General features: G+C 37.8%; 1 protein-coding gene and 1 pseudogene across 2 annotated transcripts; both read left to right on the forward strand.

Annotated features, from left to right (window-relative positions):
- Positions 1-618: 618 nt before the first annotated feature.
- On the forward strand, positions 619-3,827 carry LOC116139052 (annotated as a pseudogene).
- A 3,389-nt stretch (positions 3,828-7,216) lies between these two features.
- Positions 7,217-9,721, forward strand: LOC116139053 (cytochrome P450 CYP72A219-like). Of its 2 annotated transcripts, XM_031424730.1 has the most exons (5): positions 7,217-7,725; positions 7,795-8,015; positions 8,112-8,356; positions 8,703-9,093; positions 9,168-9,721. In XM_031424730.1, exons 3-5 carry the CDS (start codon positions 8,115-8,117, stop codon positions 9,594-9,596), a joined length of 1,062 nt encoding a protein of 353 aa, XP_031280590.1. In that variant the 5' UTR covers positions 7,217-7,725; positions 7,795-8,015; positions 8,112-8,114; the 3' UTR covers positions 9,597-9,721. The 2 variants fall into 2 exon arrangements, with proteins under 2 accessions (XP_031280590.1, XP_031280589.1); XM_031424729.1 differs by lacking the exon at positions 7,217-7,725 and having other exon boundaries at positions 7,736-8,015.
- Positions 9,722-25,318: the final 15,597 nt, after the last annotated feature.

The raw sequence follows: 25,318 nt of genomic DNA on the forward strand, positions 1-25,318 counted from the left end.
GCCGACTGTCCTTTGGAAATCAAATGACGTAATGGCCAGATCGATGGCCGTTAACAGCCACAAATCTGGCAGTTTCCAGCCAGATTTAATCTCGTCGAAAATGTCCAGAAGTAATCTGGTCGTTTTTTGACAGATTTAATGATCTGGCCGAAAACGACCATAATAGATACGGCCGTTTTTCGACCAGATCGGCGTCGGCCGCCAACGGAGATGGTCGGCGATGGTAGTTTTGGTGGGTTGGAATTTGTTTCAAATAAAAGGGCATTAATGTCCAAAAACTTAATTAATTAGGAGTAGAATTGTAATGACAGATTCATGTAAATTAATATAAGAATAAGGGTATTTTTGTCCAAAATTTTTATTAATAAAATATAAAATTCTAATAAAAATAAAATTACCAAGTAATCTTAAAATATCTAAAAAAATAGAAGTAATCAGATTTTTTAAAAATTAGAGAAATCTTATGTTATTTGATAGCCAAACATAATAATCAAATAATATAAATTATAAAATGGCTAATCTATCGTTAGCCCCAGCCGAACACACCCGACCTTTCCAGAGTGTCTAAAACGACTTTTTAATTTATTTTATATACTTTATTAAGTAAATAAAATTGGTTCTTTCCAAACTCAAGGATATCTAATTAAGGTCATAAATGCCCCTCGTTTCATTCTATGCTTCTGTGAATTAATGGAGACGTATGATCTGAAATCAGTTGCAGTCTCCATAGTTTTGGTTACAGTAGTAACATGGGCATGGAGACTACTGAACTGGGTATGGTTTAGGCCTAAGAAGTTTGAGAAATATCTGAGACAGCAAGGTCTTAAAGGCAAACCTTACAGGCTTCTTTATGGAGACTTGAAAGAGAACTTAATGATGATAAAAGAAGCTAAATCCAGACCCCTCAATCTCTCAGATGACGTTGTACCACTTGTTCTTCCATTCATCGATAAACTGGTCAAAGAATATGGTATGTAATCAATCTTCTTTTCTTTAACTTTGTTTCTCTCTTTCTTTCATGTCGCAGATTCCAAGTCGCCTGAGTGAGAAGGTGAGTTTTTCGTCCTTATTTGATTGGAAAATGATAGATATGATAAAACTTACTAATTTTAATTTAGTATCTTAATTCGTTGTTTGTTGGACAAGTTAGAGCTAGCGGGAATGAAAATGAGGCTCAAGATCTGAAATCTTTAGTTAAAGAACAAAGTAGAACTAAGTAGAAGAATTTGTGGAAAGTTGTTCAGCTTTCTTTACTGAATATGTTTGTATTTGTGTTGATTTTCTTTGTTGAAGCTTTTCTCTCTTTTCTTCTTTTTGTTTTCTGGTTGTTTTACTGTGCCGACTTTATCTTGACTCGGGTTCACACAATACTCACTTGTTTCCAGTTGCATGTACCACTAACTCGAATCAAGTTCATAGACAAGGTAATATGACCGAAGACTAACTGCAGTAGCTGGTACAACACATTGACATTTACAGTTTCTGACTCAGCTGGTTTCAAGGAAGTGAAGGATGGGGAGCATTTGCTCCCTCTAGGATTTTACCTGGTTCACCAGTGATTAATACCTTATTATTGCTTAATGTTTTTGAAATTTTAAAGCACATTTAATGCTTTTAATTTCTTTTAACAGTGTGTACATATATCACTATAAGTTATTATATATGGTGGTCTTCTTCTCTTTTGGTTACAAAAGTGCTGGATAGAATTAATCCTTTGATTTATGGTTGTTAACTTCAATATGAACAATGCGATCTGTCTTACTTTATGCATTATGTTTGTCAAGTTTAATATGAACAACGATGATCTTTCTTCTACTAATCATTTCTACTGTTCTACAACTTTGTTAAAAATGCAGGCGACAATTCTTTTACATGGTTTGGCACAGTACCCAGGGTGGTCATCATGAATCCTAATCAATTAAAGGAGATATTTACCAAGATAAACCATTTTCAGAAATCCAAGGCCACAAATCCACTTGTTAAATCAGTAGCAACTGGGCTTGCGGAGTATGAGGGTGAAAAGTGGACTAAACATAGAAGGATTATCAACCCAGCGTTCCATCAAGAGAAGTTAAAGGTCAATTCATAAGTATTAATGAATATGACATTGTTTATTTGCAAGCAAGAAAAAGAAATCAGATATATGGTAAAATTAATGATGCTAACAAATTTTTATTTTGATGATTATTTTTGCAGCTTATGTTACCTGCTTTCTCTAAAGTTTGTTGGGAGCTGATTAGCAAATGGGAAAAGTTGGCTTCTAAAGAAGGGTCATGTGAATTCGATGTATGGCCTGAGCTTCAAAAATTGACTGGTGATGTGATTTCTCAAACTGCTTTTGGAAGCAACTATGAAGAAGGAAGGAGAATATCTCAACTCCAAATAGAACTAGTTGATCTTGCAATGCAAGCTGCACAGTCACCTTACATTCCAGGATTGAGGTATACATATACATGATGCCAAAATGCGAAAAATTCTATGATACTCTGATGTGTTTGATATTGGGTACTTAACTTTGGAGAGGGAGTTGTTTTAAATGTTATTGGGAATTTACAAATACGCTGGCGCCAGAGTTTTGTCGGCTCTGTTGAGTGGGCAGGTAATTTCTGCTGCCGTCCCGATGAAAGCAGGTGGCATTGGTGAACGCCTCCCCTGACACAATCTATGTCGGGTTGCACGTCGGTGTATTGTTTAAGGTTTGGCGCCGGTCCTCGGTGTCAGGGCACTGCAAGTTTGCTGTAGTTTTTTAAATTTCTATCAATTTGCCGGTTTAATAAATATTATTAATGAATTTTTATTGCTTTTCTATATATATGTAGGTTTTTACCTACTAAGAGGAATAAGAGAATGAAGGAAATCGACAATGAAGTGCGGGCTTTACTCATGGGTATCATTAAGAATAGAGAGAAAGCAATGAAAGCAAGTGAAGGTGCAACAAATAATGACTTATTAGAAATACTTATGGAATCCAATTTTAGAGAAATTAAAGAACATGGGAGCAACAAAAATGTTGGTATGACTATCCATGATGTGATTGAAGAGTGTAGGGTATTTTACTTAGCCGGACAAGAGACCACCTCAGTTTTGCTTGTTTGGACTCTGCTTTTATTAAGTAAGCATCAAGATTGGCAAGCTCGTGCAAGAGAAGAGGTTTTTCAAGTCTTTGGAGAGAACAAGCCTAATCAAGATGGGTTGAATCGCTTGAAAGTTGTAAGTGCCTTAATATATAATATCACACAAAAGGTGTCACATTATATCATACGAAATTCTCGCCATTCATTTTACATATTAATTAATACTAATTTTCAATGCAGGTCTCGATGATATTGTACGAGGTGCTCAGGTTATATCCACCATTAGTTACTCTTCCTCGAGCTGTTTACAAAGATGTCAAACTTGGAAACTTATCGTTACCGGCTGGAGTAGAGATCTTCTTGCCAGTTATCCTTCTTCACCATGATCAGGAACTTTGGGGGGATGATGCAAAGGAGTTTAAACCAGAGAGGTTTTCGGAAGGCATTTCAAAGGCGACAAAGAATCAAACTTCATTTATCCCATTCGGATGGGGTCCTAGGATATGCATTGGCCAAAATTTTGCTCTGATGGAGGCAGAAATAGCTTTGGCGATGATTATCTCCATCCTATGTTCATTCTCCCAACAAAATCCTTACTATTCATCCACAGTACGGTGCCCAGTTGATTTTGAAGAAAGTTGCGTGAAAGTTTTTAATTATTGTAAAATAAGATTGGCGTCAAAATGATAATTATCATGCTGTTGTAACTTAAATTAGTTTAAATAAATAGATGGATGATTGAGTTCGAGTTTACTTGTGGATGAAGTAATTAATTCATATAAATTTTACATATATGAATTTTCTGACACGAACAAAAACTGATTGCGTTATTATATCATGACCAGGATTCTACTTCATCTCTGAACTTACAAAAATGCTATGACTATAACATCTTTTCATAAACTTTCTCACATAATTTTGATATGATAGTTTGTGATTAGTAAATTTGTAAATTAATAAGTATGACTCATAGCAAATAGATCGGATCTATTTGCGAGCCGATTAATCGTGAACTGTCAGATTAAAATTATGAGAGAAAGTTTGTGAAAAGAGATTGTAAACGTAATATTACCGGTGAACTTAAAGCACAGTCAAAAATTAAAGTTGAGGCATATTCAAAGAGATAACTAGAATGGAGCAGTTGAACAACTATCATATTAATTATTAATTATAGGCTAGAACCTAGAAGGGAACAGTTGAACAACTATCATATTAATAATTAATTATAGGCTTATTTCAAGTTCCTCCCCTTAGGTTTCATTGTTTCATTACCACCCAAAATTTACAGAAATCATAAACCGCCCCTATGTTACCACTTTTCTCCACTATCTCCCTGGGCACCATTTTCTTAAGGAGCATTCCAACTGAAAACGTCAAAAGTCAATAATAACCCTAATTTAAAGTTGTTCTATCCCATTATTCTTTTTCAATATTCCTTATAATTCAACAAAAATAAAGAGAAAGAAATATAAAAATAGTGTGTTTATGTGAAGATCAAAAACTGACAATAATGATAAATATTTTGCAAATATGTATGTATGCATTAGCAACCTATAAAATAATTAATAGTCATATGTTTAGTGAAACTGCAATTTTGTGAATATTTATTTTTTCTAATTAATATATATTTTAGTAATTTTTTTTTTTTAAATATGTACAGCCTAGAGTAGATTGTTTGATTATTATTTAAAAAAGAAATAAGAAAACTCTTAAATGAGCATTTGATTGAATCGGGTGTATATATATAAAATAGTAATCAAAGCCCCATGTCCATCATCACCCAATGACCAAAAAAAAAAAAAAAAAAAAAAAAAATCCTAGAGATCATGATTAACTAGGGAAATAAAACAAGCAACATAGAGATCAAAATTAACTAAGAAAATCAAATAATTCATCATAGTCAAGCGGATCCAAAAATTTTTTTAGGATGGGTCAAAAAAAAACTAATTATATATTAATATTTTTGTTAGGATAGGCAAAAATTAAAAATTATTATTAATATTTTAAAAAAAAAAAATTGAGGTGGCCCACCCAAAAGTGGGCTGGATCGCCTCTGACCACAGTTGCAATTTTCCTCTGCCGCTAACCACTAGATAACTCGACCACCGCTTTCTCAATTTGAAACCAGGAAGTGGAGTTTCGGTTCCAACCATTCAAATCATTGAAAAAAATAACTTAAAGAAATAATGCACTTGACAGAGTTTGTAGAGATAAAAATTCGAAGACGAAATTTTTTTTTCATTTAAGACGTACTGCAGAGGTAGAGAATAAATAAGAGGTGATTGAGAAGGGAAAATGAGGGAATAAAAAAAAAAAAGTTTTCTTCATGTAAAATAGGTTTAGTCACTTTGATAATATAAGTTTGTGTCAAATTACGCAGTACCCTTGGTCAATATCATTTGACTGTTTGAAAACGGTGTCTAGGCGAGTTAGTTGAGAAAGTAGAAACCTGAAGGGAGGGTTTTGAGAATTTCTGAGATGATGGTGGTACTTCAGATAAGATGAAAACTGAAGGGAGGTGTTAATAAGCCTTACATATACATAAATACAAACGTTGAGGGGAGCAGAGTTGCGTAAGACAAAAAAAATACACATGTAATCTGCCACTCCCATCGAACTTTCAATTTTCAGTCGAAAAAGAAGCACATATTGGGTTACATATTATCCGACGTTATTTCTATATAAGCAAGCGACAACTTCCACCCAAAGTTTAGTCAAATTCCAAGTTCACCTGGTTCTACGCTTCATTTTTATTTCATCCACCCAACCACCACCATCCACCAAACCCACTCGATCATGTTTATACCCAATTTGGCTTGATTCAATGCCGATTGACAAACCTAACACAACCATTAGGATTCTCTCATCTCTATATATATAATTTAAAATTAACTTACTAGTTATATAAAAGTGAGAATATAGAATAAATAGAACTAGAGATATGAAGTTAAGATTTGGTTAACATATATATATATATATGAGAGAAATTTTTTTATCTATTTAAAAATGAATGAATAATATTAAAAATTATATTAAAATAACTAAATTTTGTATATGATTTTATACTTGTTTAAAAATCTAAGTCGAAAATGATTTTGAAAACATTCTACTTTATTTCAACCAGACATCACTTTTATGATTTTTTATCTTTTTTTTTTTTTTCAAAATAAAATAATATACAATTATTTTTTGTCTAACAGCTTTACATTATATGCCGTTTTCTTAAATAAATTTATCAATAATGAGTTATAAACTGCACAGAGAAGTAAACATTTAAATGTGGAGAGTCGGAAAATTATATTTATCGTTAAAGTATGGATAATTGATCAGTCGATGTCATTTATGTCATCGATTTAGAAAACAATATTATAAGGTGGCCCCTAAAAAATTGTAAATAAGAATTGCTACTACAACTACAAAGATAAGATATGAAATATAATATAGTGTATAATGTATACAAGTAACTTCCACACCGTTGAAAGTGACTTTAATTTATTTTCAATACTTTATTAAGTAATAAAAATTGGTGCTTTTCAAACTCAAGGAATCAATTAAGATCACTAATTGCCCCTCATTATTCTATGCTTGTGTGAATTAAGGAGATGTATGATCTGAAATCAATTGCAGTCTCCATAGTTTTGGTTACAGTAGTAACAGGGCAGGAGACTACTGAACTGGGTATGGTTTAGGCCTAAGAAGTTTGAGAAATATCTTAGACAGCAAGGTCTCAAAGGCAAACCTTAGGTTCTTTATGGAGACTGAAAGAGAACTTAATGATGATAAAAGAGCTAAATCCAGACCCCTAATCTCTCAGATGACGTTGTGCCACTTGTTCTTCCATTCATCGATAAACTGGTCAAGAAGTACGGTATTGTGATCAATTCTCTTCTTTAACTTCTTTTTTCCTCTTTCATGTTGCAAATTCCAAGTCGCCTGAATGAGAGGTGTGGCACTATTAGTTTTTTTTTTTTTTTTTTTTTTTTGTGGAAAACAGAGAAATTCTAATTTTAATTTTATTGTGTTATTGTATCTTAATTCGTTGTTTGCTGGACAAATTATAGCTAGAGTTATGTAGTCCTAGCTATCTCCTTGATGATTTTGACACAACTGGGTTTATTGGGATTTTTTTTTTTTTAATTTTGGGTTAAAAGCAATAAAAGAATAATTTATAACAGCAAACAGAGAAGAGTCCTACTCTTGAATATTTGGTTTCAATGAAGAGAAGGGTGGGGGGAGCATTCATCCCCCCACGGGGGGATATTTACCTGTTGAACCAGTGATTATTCTTGCTTAATGATTTTTCAAATTCTAAAGCACGTACATTTAATGCTTTTAGTTTTTTATTTTTTTCTTTTAATTTTGTGTAGATGAATAAGTTATTGTGGTGGTCTTCTTGTCTTCTGGTTACAAAAGCGAGGGATGGAATTAATCCTTCGATTTGTGGCTGTGAACAATGCGATCTGTCTTACTTTATGCATTAAATTATTATGGTGACCAATTTCAATATGTTGATATTATTCCGACGTTATGTGCCTGCGTTGGAGGAATTCCAGTACTACCCTGATGACGGTGGCGTTGGGGCATTCCAACTACATCGATGCCAGGTTCAGTCTTCGGGCTTGGCGTTGGTGTAGGCAGGTTTTCCTATAATGTAAGTTTAATATGAACAATGATGATCTATCTTCTACTAATCATTCCTAAAATATTGTTAAAAATGCAGGTGACAATTCTTTTACGTGGTTTGGCACAGTACCCCGGGTGATTATCACGAATCCTAATCAACTAAAGGAGATATTTACCAAGATCAACCATTTTCAGAAATCCAAGGCCAGAAATCCACTTGTTAACTTAATAGCAACTGGACTTCTAGAATACGAGGGTGAGAAATGGACTAAACATAGAAGGATTATAAACCCAGCATTCCATCAGGAGAAATTGAAGGTAAATTTACAAGTATTCATATAAAACAGAAATTATGTATATGTGCATACATAATGAATGATGCTAACAATTTTACTTGAACAATATCTGTTACAGCTTATGTTACCAGCATTCTCTAAAGTTTGTAGTGAGCTGATTAGCGAATGGAAGAAGTTGGTTTCTGTAGAAGGATCATGTGAAATTGATGTATGGCCGGAGCTTCAAAGATTGACTGGTGATATGATTTCTCAAACAGCATTTGGAAGCAACTATGAAGAAGGAAGGAGAATATTTCAACTCCAAACAGAACTAGTTGATCTTGCAATGCAAGCTGCACAGTCATTTTACATTCCAGGATTGAGGTATACATATATGACGGTAAAAAAATGTGACTTGTCTGATATTAGTACTTATGTTTGGATAGCAGTTATTTTAAATCTTATTGGCAATTTACGTAAATATGCCGGTACCGCAATGATGCATCAGCTCTGTTGAGTGGGCATGTAATTTCGGCAGCTTTTACCGACGCAAGCAGTTGGTGTCGGTGAATGCCTACCCCAACGCAAAAAATGTTGGGATAAGGAAACTGTATGCTGATACGGTTGTGTGTCGGTCAAGGCATTGCAAGTTTCCGATGACCGATATTCTATCAATTGGTCGGCTTCATAATTGTTATTTAACTTTTATTGCTTTTCTACATATATGTAGGCTTTTACCAACTAAGAGGAATAAGAGAATCAAGGAAATTGACAATGAAATGCGAGCTTTACTCATGGATATTATTAAGAATAGAGAGAAAGCAATGAAAGCAAGTGAAGCTGCAACAAATAATGACTTACTAGGTATTCTTATGGAATCCAATGTTAGAGAAATTAAAGAACATGGAAACAACAAAAATGTTGGGATGACTATTAATGAGGTGATTGAAGAGTGTAAGGTATTTTACTTAGCCGGGCAAGAAACTACCACAGTTTTGCTTGTTTGGACTCTGCTTTTATTGAGTAAGCATCAGGATTGGCAAGCTCGCGCAAGAGAAGAGGTGTTTCAAGTCTTCGGAGATAACAAGCCTAACAACGATGGGTTGAGTCACTTAAAAGTTGTAAGTGTCACAATATTTTTTCTGCTGCGATATTTGCTATATATTTTACATATTATAATTAATTTTCATCGCAGGTCTCGATGATATTGTACGAGGTACTGAGGTTATATCCACCAATTGCAACTCTTCCTCGAGCTGTTTACAAAGACATCAAACTTGGGAGCTTATCGTTACCCCCTGGAGTAGAGATCTTCTTGCCAGTTATCCTTGTTCACCATGATAAGGGACTTTGGGGTGATGATGCAAAGGAGTTTAAACCAGAGAGATTTTCGGAAGGAATTTCAAAGGCGACAAAGAATCAAGCTTCATTTTTCCCTTTTGGATGGGGTCCTAGGATATGCATTGGACAAAACTTCGCTTTGATAGAGGCAAAAATAGCTTTGGCGATGATTCTACAAAAGTTCACGTTGGAGTTATCTCCATCCTATGTTCATTCTCCTCACAGAATAATTACTATTCATCCAGAGAACGGTGCCCAATTGATTCTGAAGAAAATTGCTTGAAAACTTTCAGTTATTGTCAAATAAGATTGGTGTCGAAATGATGGAACATTAATTAGCATGCTGTTGTAATTAATTAATAGCCATAAATAATATTTTAATAGATGGATGATTTGAGTTTGAGTTTATTTGTGGATTATCCATTTAACGCAAATAGAGTTTCATGTTTTCTAGGCCTAATTATTTTTAACTAGTGAGTATAATCATCAACTTTCCAAATTGCTTCCAAATGGATTTGCAAAGTGTTGGTGAAAATGAAATAAATAACAATTTTATTTTAAAGAGATACAATGATGAATAAAGAAGATTACATGAAAACTAATACTAACAGGTTGTGGCGTGGATATCTCGTTTTCTTTAAGGAAATTCGAGCTCTTTACATTTAGCAAAACTTAAAAAACCGATGTAGTAAAGAAACATTTTGACTTGTCCCCTTCGAGATACAACATCCTAATAGTCTCGTTGTTTGGTTGACAACAACTCTACACAAATTGCTCCATCCAAGCTCCTCCAAAAGGAACACTTTTCTCTAGCTAGTATTTTCTCTAAACATAATGGATGAAGGTAGAAAAAATGTGTGTGATGAATAAATATAAGAGACATTTATATACAGCTCTTTACGTACTCCATCTTTTCATATTCATAACTCATCCTTTAATTCAATTAAAAACACCATAACCACCTCCGATTCAATGACTTACTCCCATCATCTTTAGTCTTCCAAGCTCTCATCATCTTTAATCTCCCGCCTTCCATCTTCCATCATCCATCTTCCAACCTTCCATAATAATAAATATAGATAAAAATAAAAAATGTAAGTCAACGTTTGAAACATAACCAGTAGTAAGAAGAACACATGATAAATGTGTTCCATATTATCACAATACCTTCAAGTAAAGCAGGATATTTTTTATGAAAAAAGCCATAATTTTTAGTAGCAGATAAATATTTCATAATCCTTTCCACCATCTATAGCGAAAGAAGCGGCTTGTAGCATACTTCTTTGCACCTGCTTGCTCGGTATCATATTAAGTTGCAAAGCCTTCCAAATCTTTTTGGCAGAAGGGTAAGTATTTTCATAGTATCCTAAAACTGATCAAAAGACAATTCAAAAGATGATAACGACAATTATACTAATCTATCTCATTATTGGCAAATCTTTCCACGTGCTCAACTTGCTCTTCCTCGGTCATGCCTCCGACATTCTCTTTGTGTGGGTTCTTTTCGGTGAGAACATAAGTACATTAGGGGGTTGAGATAGAATAACACCTTGCCTTCCACCTCTTGAAATGGGCACCATGAAACTTAAAAAGGCTTGATCTCCTTTGATTGACGAGTTTGTCTTGTGCACCCTCCATATTGATCGAATAACCTTAAAATCGTTGATGAAAATAAAATAAATATAATTTCATTTCAAAGAGAGAGATATATGAGATTGCAGAAACAAATTACAGGGTGTTGTTATGATTTTACGTAACAACTAGTGAAACCCAATTGATCTTGGTGAATCAGATTAGATGTATGCATGATTAATGAAAATGCAAAGGGAACAAGCAAAGAACACAACAAGCACTTTTTTAAGGGTGCGTTTGGTTTAGTATTTTGGATAGGATTTTAAGGGTAGTATTGGGTTATTGGATATGGGAGTATTACGAGGTAAATTTTAAAAAATTTATAAAAACGCCCTTAGGTTTACTATTTACTAAAGACCCTAACATGTAAATGACAAAACACCCCACCACACTGCAGTGTTCAATTCCGGCCACCACCGCCAATCTGACCGAAAATTTCGTTACGGCACAGACTTGTCGGATCTGTGCCGTAACACATCGTTATGGCCTTTTCCGGCTAGATCCTATGTAGATCTGGCCGGAAAAGGCCAGATCTATGTTGTTTTTTTTGGCCGTCGACGGCCGGCAAAGGCCAAACGACGGCCATCTTTGCCGTCAGCGACGGCCAAAGATGTGGCCGTCGTTTGTTTCGATCGACACGGCCAAGATTTGGCCGTCGTTGACCGTCAACGACGGCCATTTCTTTGGCCGTCGCTGACGGCCAGATCTGGCCTTTTCCGGCCAGATCCGTTTGGGATCTGGTCGGAAAAGGCACATCGGTGAACTTCCGGCCATTTCTGGTCGGAAGTTTGGCCGTTGTACAGATTCCGGCTATCACCGACGGTGGTTGCCGGAATCTGACAAGTTGGGTTGATGGGGGTGTTTTTGTTAATTTTAAACTTTTTTTTCAGGGGGTATTTAGTGAAATTAATAACCTTATGGGGTTAAAATGTAATTAAAAAAAATAGGGTAATATTTTGAGAATATTGTACCAAACGCGATTTGAAAAATAGGATCCAGAATAGGGATAAAAATATTAAACCAAACGCATACTAAGTGATTCGACAAGTTATAAATTCTTAGGCCTACATCTACTATTCTCTTATTGATGCTTTGAATACAAGAATAAGTTTTATTTCTCTCTAGAATTACTAACCCCTTATAATGAATTTTTTGGGGTTATTTATACAAGAAGTTGGTGATGGTAAGTGAGTGATTTTAGGGATCATCGCTCAATCATAATCATGGGAAGTTAATCCCATGATTGGCGTGATCACGTCAAATATGGGATTGGATGATAAAATTCTGAAATCCTCTCATTGATATTAGGGGATAAGGCTTATCAATAATCCATGAGTCAACTGTCCATTCAGCTTGCTCCTACGAGCTTAGCTAGTAGCATTAAGCTTCGTTTTCCCCGAGCTGCCATTACTTCCAAGCTTGGCAAAAACTCTTGCACAACATTTGCCCCCAGTTTTTGGAGTTGTGTCAAGCTTCTAAAACTAAGGGTGCTCAAAGACATGCTATCTAGGTGCTAGCTATTGACTAGAGGCCTCTAATTGGCGAGCTGTTGATGCCCAGTAGATGATATGGGGCGAGCTTTGACATGCAAAGAACATATTTCACCAAGTGATGTAGCCTAGACTTGAGAAATAAAACCCTACTGACTTTAGTTTGATTTGGTCTTCGTGGGCAAGAATGTAATTTTTGAGAAAACACATCATGCATTTAATGCGGCTGCAGGTGAACAGTCGCCCTGGCTACGCATTTAATGTGATAGGCACGTGCACTATCAAATACAAAGTTTAATCTTTCATAAGTGCACGAGTTGCAATCGCAGTATAGTGCATGAGTAAGGGGCGATCCCACAGAGACTGGAAGTGCTCTCGTGATCCTAGTAATATGCCTTGTGAAAACAACAAAAATTGAATAAAGAAAACATATAAACAACATTAAAGTAAATCTAAATGTAACTATCTACAAAGGGTCCTAGGGCTTTAGCTCCATCATAATCATCAGACTACGTGTTCATCATCAAACTATAGTTCTCTCCACTCCATTCTAGAGTTCGTACATCATCGGGTTCAACCTAGTGCTTTCATCATCTAAACTAGCTAGTGGCGTACAGCCTAGTCTAAATAACAAATGAACCAATTCGCACAAACACAAATCATCCATTCATAGAGCTAACCAAGATAGGCACGACGTCTTTCATTTCTAAGGTATTACCACAGCCATTTAGAATAATTTAGTGTTTCCATCAACTAAACTAGCTAGTGGCGTATAGCCTAGTCTAGTAACGAAAATCCAATAAGCGCAAGACAGTCTTAAAGACAACAACCAATCTATACCCAGGCAGAGCTACAAATCAATCATTCCACACACAATCTTGTCTCATACAATCAATTAACTAACATCAAGGTTGATCAAGCCCTAATATCAACTAAAGATTGAATTAAACACAATGAATGAATTTGGAACATAATCAAATGGTTCAAACAAATAGATTAACAATAAAACACAAGCCTTCAATTAGATTACATCAAACTCCTAGAATAAAAACTAACTACATGAAAGAAAATTAAAGATTACACTTGGAAGCCATGAAAGTCTATGAAGAACAAAGGAGAGGAAGAGAGGGAGAACCTCCCCTTCTTTCCAAGCTATTTCCAAGCCCCCCATTTTCCTCTCTTCAAGTTAATTGATATAATAAAACCCTAACTGACTAAAATATTGGTAAGGACCTTTATTTATAGTAGTAAGGCCATGAAAGTATTATGGTAACAAGTCACTTCAATTAAAATCACATAAAACACATATGCTTGTCTTCCATGCACTGACGTAACTTTCAGATCCATTTTTAACAAATTTACAGTCAAACTGAGCCACAATTAAAAAATAAGAGTTGTAGCTCTGTCTCTTCGCTTTGAAATGCCTCAAGAATCGGGTCAATCAAAGTTGTGTAGCTTAAGTTATGCTCATTTTAGTGCAGCATATTTTGGCAGAAAAATTCCCAAACATAAAATTCACGAATTGCGTCGCGGTGCCAATCTTCTGCCAAATCTCCTCGGCTAAAAGTCCTAATCATGCTGTAGCACAATTTTTTGGTGCTATGGCACAATTTATAGTTCTACTGCGGTGAACAATCTTAAAAAAATCATGACTTCTTTGTTTGAGCTCCGACTCATGAACCATTTGTTTCCACATGATTCTAATTCTTTGCTCTTCAATACACATATATGAGATCCTCGTTTTTAGCACCTAAATACCTAAAAATTCACAAAACATACCCGTGATTCTAGAAAACAAAAGAGATATAGAAATTTAAGTAAATTAACCAATTAAACTTAATTCCCACACAAAAAACCTTTAAAATCACTAAGTATGAGTGCACTTCCAAGCACTCATCATGCACATAATGATTGAAATGAGGGGATGCAATGTTTCTTTTCCGAAATAGTGGTACCTACCTTCACAGATCGCTGCCACGTGGCCAAAATGATCGGATAAAACCACTGGAGGGACTAAATGGCAGAGATCATTTATGACAAAAAAAAGGGCCATGATCGACTCCGGCTCGAAGTGACTTGCTATAAAAGAGACCCTTGGCCAAAAGCTAAAAAACCCTTATGAAATCCTTTCCTCTTTACTCAGCGAAATTTTGCTTCAGTCTTGATTTTCACAGCAGTTTTTCGAGTGACTCCTTTTAGTTTCTATCCTCAAGTAAGTTTCTATTTTTCTCAACTCTTTTCTTTCTTGTTTTTGTTTAGCATTGTTGTGGTTGTGATGTTTGTAATGAAGTGAGTTGAATGGGAATTAATGCTTGGTGAGTTTTTGATTAGGAAAGCTATATAAGGTAACCAGAGTTTGCTGTTGGAACTTGGGTTGGTTGTGATGGGTCATCATTGGCTGTTCACTCTAGTGCACCCCAGAAACTTGGGACTAAAGGCAAGTGTAGTTACGCTAGTGGTCTCGGCTTGTCCTTTCATGTTTCAAGTATTTGAAGACGAGTATATCATCATGGCCTCTAACAATCGGAATACTGGAAAAGCTATATAGGAAACCTCCTTGGCACGCCGTACTCAGTATGATGAGAGAACTCTGGTTGATGTTCTCGTTGTCGAAGTGATTGAAATTAGGACAATGGTGTTGAAGTGGACCCATTGACCATTGATTATGAGTTCGACAAGGAACCGGAACCTGAAAATATGGAGCTTGTCTCCACAGTTAAAACTAAGAAAAAGCCTACTTCCGCAATCTCTTAGGAAAACTTAGATCGCATTAGGGATGAACACGTAATCACCTACCCCCTTTGCCTCACTGGGGGTTACTCGTCTAGGACTCCACTCTTTGGCTGGGTGGTGACCTCCGAGGTGCTCTTCAAATGTGGAGCATTAGTGCCACCTTATCTTTTCATCGCTAAAGTCTTGGAGTGCTGTAATATCACCCCACTTCAGCTTATGATGAACTCATACTTTTACGTAATTGGCATGTAATCGCTTACATGAAAGGTGGCTTAGGCGAGCTTTCAATGGATGAGCTCATTCACTTATATTGCCTGAAAATGTCCCAAGGAAGAGACACTTAATATCTTTCCAAGGCAAAAAGGGCAATGTCAAAGGCTGGGAAGGAATCTCGAACAAAGCTGAGGGTTGGGATTCCAGCCAGTAAACCCATCCACTTAATCAAAGTAAATATAATCCTTAGAAAAACCCAATCACTTTCATTCTTCATTTCAATGCCTGATTCTCTATAATCCCTAACATTGCAAAATCCCCAATTTACCTCTTATTCTTCACTCTAAACCAAGGTTTTGAAACTTGCTCGAAATTGAAGTTCTTTAAAAAAAGCAACTTCAACATCGAGCGAATCCAGTTCAACTTCAACGTGAGTAAAAAGGAGATCAAAATTGAATCTAGTTCAACTTCAACGTTGAGCGAAATAGTACTTTGATAATGCTTTTCTTCCTTCTCTTATCTGGCTTCTGAACTTTGATAATACTTTTATTCCTTCTCTTTTTTTGGCTTCTGAACATTGATAATGCTAATGTAGTGGTGATTTTAGGGGTGGGATGTGGTGTGGTTGCAGTGTAGATGGACAATGATTTGGGTGAACTTTGGGAGTTATTGGTGGGGGTTGACGGAGGAAAGGTTACAAAAATGAAAGAATAGGCAGAGGTGATTTAAAGAATGGTGGTTGGTGGTGATGGTCCACTAGACTGTGATTTGGGTGAACTTTGGGAGCTATTGGTGGGGGTTGAGAGAGGTAAGGCCGCAGAAATGAAAGAATAGGCAAAGGTGATTTAAACAATGGAGGTTGCCGGTGATGGGTAAAGGGGTAGGCTATGAGTGGATTGCTGTGATTTTATGGGTTAACATTGTGTCAGGGAAGTGGGTAGGGGGCAAGGTAGTGGTTTTAGGTTGTTGTGTTAAGTTTTTTCTTAAACTTGTATATATATATATATATATTTTTTTTTTGTTTTCTTCTAAATAAACTTTGGGCCTAGGGTGACATTACTGGTCCAACTGGCTGATCAAATTGATTCGACTGCTCGGCCTGAGACCCGATCACCTACTGAGTCACTACCTAGGCCGGGTTTCAAAACCTTGCTTATTTGTTTAAATATTATCTCCTTTTCCTTCACATCGTCATTTTAACTCTTATTATATTGTGTGTAATCACTCAAGTGTCAATAAAATTTTGTGTTTTTTGAGAGCTTTGCACATATAATATTATAATTGTTGTGTGTGATTTTTTCATTAAGCTTGGAGAAATTAGTGTTCTACGAGGTTATCGTCCGACCTAAAATCAGTTCGGCTCAAGCAATTGTCCAACCCCACATAAGCTCGTCGAGACATAACTCAACCCAGCATAAGCCAGTTGCGACCAATCTCGGCAGTTGTTCAAGCAGATCACAAATAAGCTTAGATCTCAGATATTTTGGAAGGGATTAGATCAACAGCAATAATGGCATGATCTTAGCACTTAATCGCGAGAATATCGGAATTGCATTTCAATGTTAATTGTAATTCCTTTAATTTCGCTATTTCCTTTGTAAAAAAAACTTGTATATAAACTCCTTCCAACGATGGAAAACAGGTTAGCAAATTGTTCTAGGAATTATACTATTTACTTGTAAGCTCTTTTAGTAAATAAGAAAAACAGTGGATGTAGGCTCAAGATCTAAACTTGCCAAACCACTTTAAAAATCCTCTATGTTCTTTACATTATTACAAATTTTTTTACATTCAATTGCTGGTTACCTTTAATTACACACACACACACCTTTTCGATTCCACCAAGGAATTAGATCACTTTGGTTAGTGTAAATTTTGCATCAACATTTTTGTGCTAGAAGGAGGGCCCCAACCTACTTTCAAAATTTATGACAAACAATCTCAATGACCCGATCACTCAAGGCTTACAATGGTTCATACCTGATCAAAAACCACCACCGAAAACTACAACAATGTGGAATCCACCCACCATAAGGGACATCAAGACGTTGCTGGGCATCGACCACCAATACTGCCAACACAACAAGACTCAAATCAGTTAGGGGCAGGGACATCTAATCTTGAGAATGGCTAGTTGATGGAAATGATAAGGATGATGGTTGCACAGGCAGTGCAATAGAATGTGGCTGAGATAAGAAATGAGCAACAGACCAACCAGAACCTCGATTAGCCATGCTTCATAGAAGGTACTCCTTGGGGAGGGAACAACTCTACTGACAACCAATCAAGTTCGTTGGCACCGAGGAATAACAAAACCCCTAACATTGCCTAGCACCCTCTAGTTAGGAGCGTGAGTCCCATGAGCAAACTAACCCTAGAAGGCAACTAGGCAAACAACCTATGGGGGAGAATGAAGGCAATGGTCGCCCAAGGGATGGTCGACCATATCTCCAACTTCGGTGTGCTGGTTTTGACCCATGCCAAGGACGAGCTCAAGCCTTGCAAACTTGCAAGGTTAGCCATGCACATAAATCTGGCAATAATTAATATTCCAATTTTAACCAACGTCACGAGCAACGTACCGAGGAGAATGATAGCACTTACTATCCTAGCCATCATGACTCCACCTCGTACATTGATGCACACGATAAAGCAAGCTCACAAGCAACTGATCTCCGAGCTCACTTGCTCGAGGTAAGGCTAAACAAGGCTCATAACCAAAATGCTCCTCATGGAGAAGATATAGATCAAGTTTAGAAAATGCTTGACGATCTAAGAGCCTGCCAAAATAACTCGGTAGAAGAGATAGTAGCTTCTCCGTTCATAGAGGAAGTTCGCTAAGCCTTGCTTTCCTAGGGATTCAAGGTACCATAGAGCAAGTTTGACAGGAAAAGAGATCCTAAAGACCGCCTGGACTCTTTCAACGACCTGATGGAGCTACATCAAGTCTCTGACTTAGCAAAATGTTGATGCTTTACGGTCACTTTAGTAGAGGATGCCAAGAGGTGGTATAAGAGTCTCAAGGCAAACTCAATATAGTCTTGGTAATAGTTCTCCTTGTTGTACTTACAACAATTCCAGCGAGGAGACAGTTCGCAATACTGTTTAGCTATCTAAGCAATATTCATCAGGAAAGAGACAAAACCTTGATCTCGTACATATCGAGGTTCCAGAATGAACAAGCAAAGGTTGCGGATGCACTTAAGGAATCAATCCGAACTTTGCTAATAGTGGGAATAAGGCTGCAAACAGAGTTATGGAAAGAGCTCTAGAGCAAAGACCATGTGAGCCTGGCCAAGTTCTATCAAATGGTCGCTAAACATCAGTGAGTGGAAAGATCTTTGGCGGCCTTAGCTAGAAGCTTGCCAAGAAGAGCCCTTGATAGGCGAGAAGATCACCCAACAGACAAACAGAGGGGCTAAGATTGCAATGATAGAGACCAAAATAGGTTCCAAAAGAGATAGAAAATAGAGAATCACAGAGAAATGCAGCCTTTTTTGTGATATGCATAGTACACCCCCTTGACTTAAGATGTAGCCCACATCTATGAAGTCTCTTGCGAGGCTAAGAGACTGCTGGCTATGCCAAAAAGAATGAGGAAGGGGGGAGGGACCAGGCATAAGAGATTGCCAGAAATACTGTCGATACCACTGAGACATTGAGCACAACACCAATGAGTGTTGGGCTCTAAAGGATGCCATTGAAGATCTGATCAGAAGAGGCCACTTGAAATAATTTGTCAAAGAGGCACCCGCTCACGAAAATCTAAACGAGTAGAATAATCAAGTACAACAAGCTCCGTCGAACAGCGATCTATTGGTGGGTATGATCTACGGGGGGCCTGACATTGTAGAGAGCTCAAGACACTATCATGGGCAATATATGCGGAAGGCCAAGACAGACTCGATCCCTTGAGTAATGAGCTATGAGCAAAAGCCGCTAAAACATTCCAAACAAGAAGGCGAGGTGATAGGATTTACCAAGGGAGAGTGTGACCAATCTTCTTACCATAACCATGATGCGATTGTAATCACAGCGAGGATCGGTAATGTCTGAGTGCTTAGGGTGAGGATCAATAATGGAAATGCAACAAACATCATCTTCTTAGGTGCTTTCCAATAGATGAGATTCACCGAACAAGACTTGAGTGCATGTCTGTCACCCCTGCATGGATTCACTGGGGATAGCTTAGTCCCAAAGGAAACAATCGAGTTACTCGTGACTATTGGGGAAGAACCTTGGATAAGGATAGTGATGATTGAGCTTTTAGTGGTGGACTACTCAACCACTTATAATGTCATTTTGGGAAGGTTGATCCTGGATGACCTAAGTGTAGTCACCTTAGTGCACTACCAAGCAAAGAGATTGCTAACTCTAAATGGGGCCATAATAATCAGAAGTTATAGAAAAGATTCTTGGGAGTGTAACAATCAGGTTATTCATGCTGCACAAAAATAGTCACTTTTGAGAACCATGGTCATTGTTAAGTTCGAGCAAAAGTTCGGACCATTAGAAGACACCATAGATCCCCATATCCATAAAGAAGAGCCTACAGTATGGCCCACTGAAGAGTTGCGAGATCTATCAGCGAGGAAGATCCCACTTGCATGCTGAAAATTGGAAGCATTCTAAGCGACGAGATGGCAAACAGTCTAGTGGGGTTCTTAAAGAAAAACCTCAACGTGTTCGTTTGGGTAAGTGTGGACATGGTGGGGATCAACCCCAAAGCAATGTGTCATAGATAGAACTTTGACTTAGGAGCTCGACCAATAAGACCGAAGATAAAATCTATGGATGCTGAGTGATCCAGAGCACTCAAGGATGAACTTGATAAGCTCTTAAACATCAACTTCATCTAGGAAGTAAAGTACCCAAACTGGCTCGCCAACTCGATCTTGGTGAAGAAGTTGAATGGCAAGTGGTCGACTTACATTGACTTCACTAATCTGAACAAGGGTTGTCCTAAAGACAGCTTTCCACTACCTCAGATTGATCAACTAGTAGATGCGATAGTTGGGAACACACTACTAAGCTTTGTGGATGTATACTCGGATATAAACAAATCCCAATGTATCAGCCCGATGAATAACATACCTCCTTTATTACTGACTAAGGTATTTATTGTTAGAAGGTTATGCCATTTGGCTAGAAGAACGTTGGAACGACCTTTTGACATTTGGTGAATCAAATGTTTGCCCAACAAATTGGTAAAACAATAGAGGTTTACTTTGATGACATGCTCGTTAAGTAAAAGATTGTTGAAAGCGACATCAAGCACCTCGGGGAAATGTTCAACATTCTCAAAAAATATCGAATGAGATTAAATCCTCTGAATGTGCTTTCGAGGTAAGCTGGGGAAGTTCTTGGGTTTCCTAGTAAATCAACGAGATATTGAAACCAACCTAAACAAGATTCAAGCTCTCTTGAACATGAAGAGCATGGCTAGTATAAAATAAGTTCAGAGTTTAACAAGGCGAGTGGCCGCACTAAGCAGTTTCATTTCCCGAGCTATAGATAGGTGCTTACCTTTCTTCCAAACCCTGAAAGGTAACAAGAGTTTCAAGTGGACAGAGGAGTGCGAGAAAGCATTCCAATAGTTGAAGAAACACTTGGGGTAGCTTCCTTTGCTATCAAAGCCCATCCTAGGCGAGCTCCTACTATCATAGTTATCAGTATTTAAGTCTAAGATCAGCACAACTTTGGTACGTGAAGAAGGGGGAGTACAGTGGCCAATGTACTATATGAACAAGAGATTGCTTGATGACAAAACAAGGCATCCCGAGATGGAGAAGCTAGCCTATGCACTCATCATAGCTGCTTAGAAATTACGGCCCTATTTTTAGGCACATTCTATACATGTCTTGACAAATTTTCCACTGAGAAAGATAACGCAGAAGCCCGAGGCATTGGGTAGATTAATTCAGTGGACCATGGAAATGAGCTAGCACGACATCACGTACATTTTAAGAACCACAATTAAGGGACAAGCTTTAGCTGATTTCATTTTAGAATTCTTCTATCAACCCGAGGGGGAAGTAAGCCTGCCAGAAGCGAGCACCTCGAAAGAAAACAAGCCAATGAAACCAAAGCTTGACAGTCTATGGTAGTGGACCTTGTACATAGATGAGTCTTCAAATGAAAATGAGGCCCTTTGCCTCAAGGAAAAGGAGGTCTCAAATTTGTGGTGGAGTTGATTACTTTACCAAGTGGGCAGAAACCGATCCTTTAGCCAGCACCACTTCGAACAAGCTGAAGGATTTCATCTACAAGAACATCATTTATAGATTCAGGATCTCCCATACCATCATAATCGACAATGGGAAATAGTTCAATTGCGAAGACTTTCAATCATTCTGTGACAGGCTCGAAATCAAGAAAAGCTTCTCTGTTGTCTGCCAACCCTAAGCCAACGGTCAAGTAGAAGCTATTAATAAAGTAATCAAGCACACTATTAAAAAGAAGCTTGACTCTCTCAGGAGAAGATGGGTTGATAAATTGCTCGAGGCCTTATGGTCTTACAAAACAACAGCAAGAAGCTCGACAAGAGAAAGCCTTTTCTCACTTTTGTATGGATGCGAAGTAATGGCCTCGGTGGAAGTGAAGATTAGTTTGTTTTGGAGAGAAGTTTTCAATAAAGAAACAAACGAAGATCTTCTCTACTTAAGGTTGGATCTTATCGAAGAACACCGGGCCAAGTCTCAACTAAGACTTGCTTCCTATCAACAACAAACCAAAAGGTACTTCAACTCAAGGGTTAAGAACTGAGACTTTAGGGTGGGCAACTTAGTTCTCAGAAAGATTATCTCGGGCGCACAGAACCTGATGTTCGGTGCACTTTGGCCCAAATAAGAAGGACCTTTTAGGATCTCTGAAAAGCTCGCACTAGGAACTTTCCACCTGGAACACCTTAATGGTGAAGCTGTATTACGAGTATAGAATGCTGAGCATTTGTGAAGGTACTACCAATAAGCAGCTTGATTTTCAGTTTTGTTCTATTTTGTTACCCTAATCAGTGTAAGGTCTCTTACAACCAAATTCCATTTATCAAAAAAGAGGTATTACTTAGAATTGTTTATCTTTGTTTATAATTGATTAACTGTTGTTCCAAAATCATGACTAAAGCGATCAGATCTAAATAACTCAAAGTCAAGAGTTTGAAAAAAGGCAAGATAACTTTTTAAGCCACGCCAAAATTCAACTCATTAAGGGAGAAATTCCCTGAATCGATGAAGTTAAAACTCGGAGAACACTCGAGTAAAACACATTGAAGGAAAATCGATCATAAATCGACGACCAAAAACTCGAGACAGACAATTGGTCCACACTTGACGTTGTCGCATGAAAGATTTTCTTTTTTGTTTGAAAATTTCTCAAAGAAGCAAGCTATGCATAACTTGTGGCCAATTCGTTCCTAAAGAAGCGGGTTATGCATAACATTGAGCAAATTCGAATTTTCTATGTTAAGTTCGATCAGAACAATTAAAATGACTTTGCAGAAATGAAAATGTTGCTCGACAAAAATGGGAAAACCAAACTTCCATTAATTGATGTAGTTTAGTTACAACCTAAACTAAAATATAAAAAATCTAAATAGTGGGAGTAGGAGCATCGTTGATAGCAGGAGTGTGAGCAGCTTCCTCGGGGGCAAATACTAGGACATCTTTGGGAGGCTCGGCTAAGGGAACATCATCGACAACAACCGAGAGCGAGGCCAGATGAGTCGGGTCTTCAACCTCTTGTTTGACCTCATCTTGTTCTTCCTCTTCCTCGATCACCTTCTCATCCTCGCTGTCAGACTCATAGTTGTCTAAATAAACAAACTCCAAGCCCTGTGCCTCATCTTTCTTCCTTTCAATCTGTTTTTGATAGACCGTAGGAAGGTAGGAAAAGTCAAGTGAGGGATAGGCTTCCCATATCTACTAAACAAGGTAGACTGAGGTGTCTTAAATATGGCTCGTGATTATTGATCTCAGCTCCTTAGCATTGATCTTGAGTCGGACGGCCATTGACTCAACCTCTTTGTGATCTTCCTTCTCTTTGAAGAGATTGCCTGAAGTCTCCATATACTTGGCTTCCCATTCCGACATAGCCTTTTGAGCTATGGCGAGCTCAGAATTCAACTTGTTATTGACACCCCACTATTGTGCTAGACTCTTCTCCATCTTGACCAAGTTCATCTCAGCCTTTGCTAAATTGACCTCATTCCCCTTGAGTTTGTCAATAAACTCTCTTTCCTTAACCATGAGGGCCTCAACCTCTTTCTTCAGCTACTCAAGCTTAGCCTGTGGCAAGTCCCTTTCCTTCTTTGCCACCTTGGCCCTAACCAAGGTGTCCTCTTTCATCTTTTCTACTTCTTGCCACCCTATGTGGTTACCCTCCAAGGTAAGATAACTCTCATCAAGGAGGAGTTTGGTCGCCACGCAAGACTGAAAAGAAAGAAGCAATTAACAAAATAATAAAGGGGAAAACCCTTGAGTAAAGAAAGAAAGGCAAACTATCAATACCTTGGTAACATAATTGCAGGAGTGAGCAAGCTGCTCGTGATAAGGGGCGTCTCTGAGCGTCTCATAGGTCTATGGTGAGATGGCCTCCTTGGCTGTTGAGGCCCCAACACCTATGTGTTTTATGAGTCCGTCAATTCTCACGTCGAGCGTAGCCCAAGCTACCTTATCTACTTGCCCTTTGCCACGTCATAGAGGCGAGCTAGACAAACTTCCAATGAGGATAATGACTTCACTCCTTGGAATGGACTTCTTTTTTGCGAAACCTTTGGCCGAGGTATCCTTTGGGCCACCAGCTTGTCCGACGACCTTCTTGCCCAAGCCTCCCTAATGCTCGGTGATCTTTTGCTTTCTTGAGCTTCCCTGCTGCTTGGTCAACTTTTTCTTGCCTAAGCCCTCCTATTGCCTAAGCATCTTCTTCTTGCCATATCCCTCTTGTTGCTCGAACATTTTTTTCTTCCCTGAGCCTTTAGCTTGCTTAGAGATTTTCTTTGTTGAGCCCTTTGGGGGCTCGGGAACGCTCTTCTGCTCGATTGCCTTGGAAGTAGTCACGGGCTTTTTTGCACTTGGGCCTTCCCCAAGTTTGCCACTCTTGTACTTGAGGGACAAGCGCGAGGAGCCTTGCTCAACTGCCTTGGCAGTGTTTGTGGGCTATTTCTTCATTAGGAAAATTGGCGCCTTTTTGGTAGCTCTGTGGGCTAGTGCTTTTTTCTTCAAGCCGTTTGGTTTTTTGGCCCACATATCTACAAAGAAAAGGAAAACAAGTTGTTAGCGACCTAATGAAGCAAGATTAAAACAACGAGCTATCAAGCACTTGCCTTTTTAAAAAATGATGCAAAACTTGGCTTAGTTGACGTAGAAGTATACGCTTTAAATCGAGAAAGTGTGATGAGCTGGATAACGTTACGCTCACTGTTAGGGAGATTGCTAAGAAGCTGAAGCCACTCTAAGCTCGCTTCAAGGAGGAAGTTCTACTCGACCTTTACTGCAAAACAAAAGGAATATAAAGTTAGTTCGCTTGCTGAACTAGTAAATATTCTTTAGTCACATGAAGAGCGGAGTCTTACTAGCTTTTAAGGCGAAAGTACCGATCTCCCCAAACTTATTGAAAAAATATTTTGAGTCCCAGTTTGGAATTTTCTTTGGGACTTCGGCTAAACCGTTACAATGTACTTTCCTTGCCTTTGAGAGATAGTACGTTTGGTCCTCACTCTTCTTCAGTCTATATAAGTGGACGAGCTCCTCTACAAATGGCTCGCCCAGATTAGCTATCATGTACGCTATGTAAATGCCTACTATTATTATATATAAGTTCCCCATTAATTGAAGGGAAGCAATGCCAAACCTATTTAGGACATTGGTGATGAAAAAATGAGGGGGAACAAACATCCCACACCTCAAGAGGGTATCTAAAATTGGTCCAACCTTCGGGGGAT

The sequence above is a fragment of the Pistacia vera genome, unplaced genomic scaffold (assembly GCF_008641045.1).
Source record: "Pistacia vera cultivar Batoury unplaced genomic scaffold, PisVer_v2 Contig346, whole genome shotgun sequence".
NCBI classification, from domain to species: Eukaryota; Viridiplantae; Streptophyta; class Magnoliopsida; order Sapindales; family Anacardiaceae; genus Pistacia; species Pistacia vera.

Coding starts and splice junctions, on each gene's coding strand:
- LOC116139053 (XM_031424730.1), top strand. CDS start 8,115: ATGTTACCAGCATTCTCTAAAGTTTGTAGTGAGCTGATTAGCGAATGG. Junction 8,357..8,702: donor TTTTACATTCCAGGATTGAG/GTATACATATAT, acceptor ACATATATGTAG/GCTTTTACCAACTAAGAGGA. Junction 9,094..9,167: donor GGTTGAGTCACTTAAAAGTT/GTAAGTGTCACA, acceptor TTTTCATCGCAG/GTCTCGATGATATTGTACGA.